At 43.9% G+C, this 8,041-nt stretch overlaps 1 protein-coding gene across 1 annotated transcript; it reads right to left on the bottom strand.

Moving 5' to 3' along the window:
• Positions 1–474: 474 nt before the first annotated feature.
• LOC136434654 (myosin-2 heavy chain-like) lies at positions 475–6,612 on the bottom strand. Its single transcript, XM_066427592.1, has one exon. It carries the CDS (start codon positions 6,492–6,494, stop codon positions 1,512–1,514), a length of 4,983 nt encoding a protein of 1,660 aa, XP_066283689.1. The 5' UTR covers positions 6,495–6,612; the 3' UTR covers positions 475–1,511.
• Between the last annotated feature and the right edge of the window lie 1,429 nt (positions 6,613–8,041).

Here is an 8,041-nt window from a genome sequence, read left to right as displayed (position 1 = left end):
CCTACATTGTAGAGTCTGTTTTAATCTCCCATCACACTTCTATGATGTGAGTCCATCAAACCTTGCAGTCCCGCTTCTTTAGCTTGTATTCTAATATACGAAGAAAATATCTAATAATAGTATACGGATATTGTTCTCAAAAGTTACACTTGACTCACTGTGCAGTTTAGTTATTTTAATGACATGTTCTCTGAAGCTTTATAATGTGATTTAGTGTGGTCCATGGTTGTACAGTATCAATTGTTGGAAATCAAGCAATTCATCCTGAGGGTGCAATGTTTTTTTATGGATAGACCATAATGATTCATTCATTCATTCATTCATACATCCATAAATTACAAGCAAAGTTGATTTAATTGTATTTGGTGCAGAAAACATAGGATTCATTCATTCATCCATTCATCCATTCATAAACTACGAGTAAAGTTGTCTTGGTGCGGGGAAACATTAGACAAAAAATACCAAAAGACAGAATGACCCATCAAACTTAATTTTATTGTGCAGGAATAAAGAACACCACCTTGTGCTTATGATGATTTTAGATATTCATCTCAAACAAAAGTAACATGCTGATATGTAGGACTACACTGTAGAGCTAAAGAACCATTGATACTGTGATATGTATTTTGTGTTTGTGAAAATGTCTCTTCACTTCTTTGTTATGGTTGCTTACATATTGCCATCTCTCTTCCAATAATTCCTAAGAATGCAGCAAAGAAAACTTGTTTTGCCATTACCATACAACAGTTAAGTTTGCACTGAGAAATACAATGCCTGAATTTCAGAACAGCTTGTGTTACAAAGAGGATAAGTATCCTTACAAATAGATGACAATAATAACTCACCGTATGGTGGAATGACAAACAGTAGAATGTGTTTATGTGTTTAAGTTATTACTGCATGTAAATGCAGAAATGTTTGCGGTGGTTTTATGTTCGCGGTTTGCGCGGTGACCGTTTCACTGCAAACTTAAATCACCGCGAACATTTTTGTCCAATACTGTAGCAGTATGTGACCATGGCACTGCCGCGAAATCAAAACCACCGTGAACACTCCATTTTCCCCTTAGCGCGAAATAAAAACCACACGAACTGAAATGCATTTACAGTACTTAAGAATCCTCAAGATAGTGTACAGTAACATTTCATGAAATTATATTGTAATGCCAAGACCATTTCTTTATTTCTTAAGTCCCCTCTACCAAAACTGAAACCTGGACATTGCCATTGGTCCTTAGTGAGGAACTATTGACAAACCCCCAAAAAATTTCTCCTCACCTTACTGAAAACTGAATGAAATAATTCCTGAAACTGTTACAGAAGTCTTCTCCAACCATCAATGGGAAGTAAAAATGTCTCACCTCATGGAAACCAGGATTGATATAACAGAGAAGTCTTGTCAAACCATTAATACAAAAAGTTCCATAATTATAAAATCACCTCTTGGTAACTATGATTCCTAACAGTCACCATTGTCTCCTACTGTCTCTAGCTGTGCACTTGATCCTAATTTTACTTTTTGCTTTTCTTCATCTTCAAAGCCATCTTCTCGTTGTCTTCCTTGAGTTGCTGGATGACGCTCCTTGCAATGGTCACCTCCCTCTCCATGGCCTTCATGTTACCCAGCTGCCCGCTGAGACTGGTGTTCTCCTTCTGCAGTTCGGCCAGCTTCTTCCTTGTGTCGTCAAGATCAGACTTACTGGTGGAGAGGATCCTCACCTGCAACGTCAGCTCCTTCACCTGCATCTGGAGCATGTCCATCTTCTCCTGAGTGGCTTGGCTTTCCTTGGCTGCCTTCTTACTCTTTTCTTGGCTGTTCTTGTCTTTCGTGAGCTTTGCCAGCTCCTTCTTTGTGTCTGCTAACTCTGTCTGAAGCCGTTCGTAATCCTGCAGTTTTGTCTTCAGGGATGACATTTCCTCTTCAAGCTCCATGCTGAGTGATGTTTTCAGGGTACCCTGTGTGGTTTGGGTTAGAACTGTTTCACTTGTACTCTTTTGTGAATGGACTTCCTGGGTTTGTGTTAGGACCGTTTCACTCTTTTGCGAATGGACGACTGTTTTTGCTGCTCCCTCCTCCTGGTATTCAGTTTTCAGACTTGCCAGCTCTTGCTGGAGCTTCTTTCTCTTCTGGGCCATCTTTGCAGCCTCTTCCTCCAGCCTGCTCAGTTTTGATGATTTCCCGGCACTCTTTGTGGTTTGAGTTTGGATGACTTCACCCTTTTGGGTCACCTCAACACTCTGGACCGCATCTTCTGCATCTGCCACAGATGTGGTGATCTTGACATCTTCCTTGGACACCCCGTGCTGCTGCAGCACCTGATACAGCTGTGTCACCTCCATCTCCAGCAGCTGCATCCTCGTGATGTTCGCTGAACTTTCCTCCAACTTCGTTCCCAGTGACTGCATCAGGTTACCTTGCACCTGTTGCATCTCCTCAATCTGTTTCTTCAGCATTTTGTTCTCCTCTTCTGTAGATTGGGAACCTTGTTTTCCTGACGATGATGATGTAGATGTTTCCTCTTTTTGGACCTGCACCGCTCCTGCAGTCTGCATGGCTGCAATTTGCATGTCGTTCTCTTCGATGTACGCCCGCAACTTCCTGTTCTCCTCCTGCAGAAGCTGCAGAGCACCGTCGCCCTGTAGGTCGATGACCTGCCACTTCCCCATCACCAGCGTTTCGTACTTCTCCTTCTCGTTCCTCAGAGTTGCCACTTGTGACTTGAGTGTTTCTATCTCCTTCATGAAGGATGCAGAATCAGAATTCTTACTGGTTGCCCTACTGTCTGTTGTATCTTGCTTTCCCCCAGCATCATCAGCATCATGTAGCTCATCCTTTTCTTCCAGCAGTGTCTGCAATGTGCTCATCTCCTCTTTTATACGCTCTAAGGTGCTGTCTGTCGCTTCTTGTTCCTTAGACAGGTCCACATTCTCCCTTTCCTCCTTCTCTATTGTTACCTGGCTTGAACTCTCTGATATGATGGTTGTCTGCTGGGTGTTTGCCACTTCCCTCACCTCTGTCAAGGTTAAGGTTTGTGCCCTGCTGAGGAGTGTGTCCTTTTCCTTCTTCAGTTTTGACATCTCTGCTTTCATGCTCTGGTTTTCTGCCCTGAGAGATGCTATCTCCTCCTGTAGTTTTGTGATGTCTTGTGTGATGGCAGACCTTCCCTGCAGCTGACCAACTGTTGCTCTCCCTCCCTCCATCTCTTCCTTGATGACCTCTATCTCATTCAGACCTTTGGCCTCTGACCTGAAGGAAGCTGATCCCTTTGTTTTCTGCACTTCTCTTCTGCTTGTGGTTGTCTTTGTCTGGACCATAAAACTTGCACCCCCTACTTCTGTGGCTGTTTCCCCACTCAAGCTGGCTCTTTCCCTCTCCAGTTTTGCCTTGTCTTGTTTTAGGCTTTCATTTTCCAACAAGAGAGATTCTAGTTTCCCTTGCACCTTCTTTTCTGCTCCCTCTTGGTATGTGACTTTAAGTTTTGCCATCTCTTCCTGGAGTTTCTTTCTCTCTTCTGCCATCCTTGCAGCCTCTTTCTCCTTCAGGTTCCTCTTCTCCTCTTTGAAGATTTCATTCTCAGATCTAAGAACAGTCAGTTGCTTCTCAAGGGTCGTCACTTGAATCTTCATCTTCTCCTGTGTCTCAACTACAAGACTCCTTTTCTCCTCCTGTACTTTACCCTTCTCTGCCTTCATGGTCTTGTTTTCTGTTTGCAGGGATGCTAGATCCTTCTGGAGTTTCTTGACATCTACTTGTTTGTTTGCCACCTTTTCTTCCTTTAGGGCTCTGACCTCAGATTGCAAAGAAGACAATTCTTCCCCCATCCTCTTCATTCCATCCACCTTGGTAGTGAGAGCGGTTCTTTCTCGCTCCATTTTATCCTTCTCTGTTTTCAAGCTTTCTGTTTCCAGTTTCAGAGCAGTCAGCTCCCTTTCCATCCTTGCAGTGATTGCCTCTTGGTCGGTATTCCTAAGAGTAGCCAGTTCTTGCTGCACCCTTTTTCTTTCTTCTTCTGCCTTCTTTGCCTCTTCTTTCATCACTTTTGTCTTCTCTGTCTTCAGGACCTCGTTCTCAGACACCAGGGTTTTCACTTGGCTCTGTACCTTCTCCATCTTTCCCAGTACATCCGTGTTCTTCCGCACCTCTGCCAGAAGGTTTCCTGTCTCCTCCTGTAGTTTGGTCTTCTGTGTCTTTAAGACGTCGTTCTCTGACTTCAAGGCTTTCAGCTCCACACGTACCATCTTCACATCTGTGCCGACATATGCTGCCTGCTCCTCCTTCAGACCCGCATTCTCTGTGTGTAAAGTGGACACTTCTTGTTTCATCTTTTTCATTTCTCCTTCCAGAGTTGTCAGCTTTTCCTCCTTGGCAAGGAGGCTGTCTCTTTCTCTCTCTAGCATGGCTTTTTCATTTTTCAGGCTTTCATTTTCCAACAGCAGCGTAGTCATGTCTCCCTGTGTGTTTGTCACTGTGACCACCTGGCTTGTAGTTTGAAAGGTAGTGAACTCTTGGCTGGTTTTCTTCTTACCTCCTTTCACACTTTTCTGTGCTCCTGCTAGAACACTTCCTTGTCCCCCCTGGAGCTGAGCTATCTTGGTCTTCAAGATTTCGTTCTCTCCTTTCAAAGATGACAATTCCTCGTGCACCTTCTTGACTCCTGTGTTTCCCACTTGCAGCTCCAACTTTGCCTTTTCACCTTTCATATTCTCCATTTTCAGTGTCAGAGCATCTAGCTCTCCCTGCAGTCTTTTGACTGTAACTGCTTGGTTGTTATTCTTGAGAGTGTCGAGCTCATGCTGCAGTTTTTTCCTCTCTTCCTCTGCCTTTGTAGACACCTCTTTCTGCATGTTTGTCTTCTCTGCTGTAAGGATGGTGTTCTCTGATATCAGACTGTTTAGTTGGTACTTTAGGTCATCTATTTCCCCTTGTAACATTGAGTTGTCCTGTGCCTCCGCCAAAAGGCTCCCCTTTTCTTCTTCCAGTTTAGTATTCTGCGTCTTCAAGGACTTCAGCTCTTGATGTATCTTCTTGATGTCTGTGTCTTTGTTTCCAGCTGTCTTTTCCTTAAGACTTTTGTTCTCTGATTGCAGACTAGACACTTGTTTTTGCATCTTCTCCATTTCTCCCTCCAGGGCTGTCAGTTTCTTGACAGTCGTTGTTGTTTCTGTTGTCTGTTTCTTGACAAGGAGAGATGCCTTTTCCTTTTCAATCTTGGCATTCTGTGCTTGGAGATTTTCATTCTCAAGTTTCAGTGTCGTGAGCTTCTGTTGTAACCCCTTCAATTCTTCAATATTTGCCACTTTTTCCTCCTCTGCTTTGGTTTTCTCAGTCTTGAAACTGCTGTTCTCAGACTTAAGAGTGGTCAGCAGCATCTTTTCTTCCTCAAAGTTCTTGATTTTTGTCTTCATTTCTTCCACCTGTTTTTGAGAAGCCTTGAAGCGCTCTAGTTCCTCTGTCAGCTGATTCTTCTCTGTTAGGATCCGGTTGTACAACTGGGTCACGTCATCAAGCTGAGCCTGAAGGGACGTGGATGTCCCTTTCACGACTTCTTTGTTTATCTGCATTGCTCCACCATTTCCCACTTTCCCCTCCACTTTTCCCTGTGCCGCCACATATTTGCCATCTGTCTCAGTCATCCCTTTCGAAGACTGAGTGGTAACCGTGACATACTCACTCTGGATTTTGAGGGTTTTGTGTTCCTCCAACAGGTGTGTGATTTTGATAATCAGCTCATCTTTACTGTAACCCTGCAGTGCTTTGATGTCTGCGTCCCAGGAGATTTGCCCGGAGGCGGATGTGGAAGACACACTAGCCCCGCCCACCTGTGCAGAATCGACTCCCAGGCTGGCCAGCTTCAGCTTCAGTTGTCTGTTCTCCTCTTGGAGAATCTTTATCATATCCAGCTGACTTTCTTGACCCGAGTCAAGGCTCCTCGAAGCTTCACCTGAAGACTCCTTGAGGCCCTCCCTCATTACTCCTACCTGAGTGGCTTGCCCTGACCCAGTTTTGCTTGCAGTGCTTGTTTGAGAAGTGATTGCAGAACTAGTGAAAGTTGTCTGCATGCTGCTGTAGCTTTCTGTCTTTGCCGACAAAGATGCTTGGTTTCTGCTCTGGCTCGAGCTGCTAAACTGTGTAGAGGCGGACCCATTGGCAGGAGGTGAGACTTGCGACTGTGCCCCATTTTGCGCTCCAGTAATGCCCTTGACACCTGCAATCACACCACTTCCTTCCTGCGACTCAATTTTCTCATGAAGCGTCTTCACCAACTCCCGCCCTTCCTTCTCCGTACTGCCACCTGTGATCGTTCCCGCAAAATGCTTGGTCTGAGCGGCTGCATGAAGGCTTGCCTTTGATGACGATTGGGTCGAAAAGCTGGTGCTAACTGAACTCACCTCTGACGAGAAGGATGATGTAAGCGACCGCGACGCTTTCGCACCCTCCTTTCGTAAGATCTTGTACTTGATCGTCTCGCCGGGAGAAGAGGTGTCACGAATCATGATGTCCTTGGGAGAGGTTCACCTGTCTGTGGCAGAACGTAGGAGAAGCGAAGTGTCGGATCTGTAAAATCCGAGCAGAGAAAAAATGTGGCCCACACCAGGTTGTGTGCGAGGGAGACAAAGAGACATGCTACCTGTCAGACAGGTCAGGTTGCTGGTCACGTGACAAAATTTCTCATTATCTATTCGTATTTCCCTGGTGATCTGAACGCGGGGGCGGGGCGGCCGTAAATCTGTCGGCTGATTGTGGGGGGATGAAAGGAAGAGACATTTAGACCACACCTATTTAAATGCTTGGGTTAGGCCTTCGTTAGGCCAAATGAATTTGATTACCAGTCAGACAGATCCTACGTAGACCCGGGGGGGAGAGAAAATTATTATAATGCTAAATTTGCTGGTGCGCCATTTACATGAAAACCAGCCTTCCCAACACAAAAACAAACTACATGTCAATTAAGTATGACATTTTCACAGTAAGGAGAAGATGGAGTGTTGCGTTGGTTTTGAGTTCGCAATAGTGCTATAATCACATACTGTACAGTAATGGAGACAAACATTTTCTAACTGGCTTTATGTTCAGAGTGAAGCAGTCACCACGAAAATCATGAACATACAACCACCACAAAAGTTCTGAGAATTACAGTATGTTGCCCTCTTTATATAAGTCACAAATTACAACTCATGAGTAGAGATGATTGTGGGGGAATGAAAAAAGGGAGAGATGCTAGACCACGCCTACATAACTGCTTGGTTTAGGCAAGAATGTTTAAACCTCTTTGGTTTAGGCCAAGCAAAATTTAATTAGGCCATAGCATGTAAATCTTATGGATAACATCCTCTCCAGGTTTCACATCACATCTAATGTGAAAGCACAAAAAAACAAGATGGGGAAGAAAAATAAGATGCCAAGATTTTCAAAATAGAGACCATAAATGTTGCAACAAAAGGCAACAAACATGGTATCACCGTCAACAAGTCTTTTATTGCTGTATTCAAAAAGTTCAGAAAGTGACACTAAGGCTACACCAAGTAATTTTTATGGATGACGTCCGCGCGCGCATTGATTTTGGTCTGTTCCCAGAAAAAAACCCAAGAAATTCCGCTTCCTGTAACCAAAGAGTTACGACAATGCCGCAAATCAATAGGATATGGAAAGAAACAGGACAGGACAACAACTGCTGTTCAACTTCAACTGATTTATTCAAATTATTGTTGTTTTCATGATGAACAAAATAATCGTTAGTTGTTAAACTGTGTTCTCTCATTCAATTTGTGTCCTAACATGTGTCGTCGACTATTATATTTCAAATCTAGGCATCTTGTTTTTTTCGGCCCTTCTTGTGTTTTTTTCGCGCTCTCGCATTAGATTTAGGGTCTCCAAAGGACGTCATCCATAAAAATTACTTGGTGCAGCCTAATAAGGAAACCTAGCATCACACAACTACACTCAAGACTACCTCACTAGTGTCACTGTAGCGGACTATATTTCCACAACATGTTTTCCAATTTTCGATATGATTTATTGTTCTTTTTGGTATGTCGACCAT

This window comes from Branchiostoma lanceolatum, chromosome 1, assembly GCF_035083965.1.
Source record: "Branchiostoma lanceolatum isolate klBraLanc5 chromosome 1, klBraLanc5.hap2, whole genome shotgun sequence".
NCBI lineage: Eukaryota > Metazoa > Chordata > Leptocardii > Amphioxiformes > Branchiostomatidae > Branchiostoma > Branchiostoma lanceolatum.
Note: the sequence above shows the minus strand (reverse complement) of the source record. Positions and strands in the feature narration are given on the sequence as shown.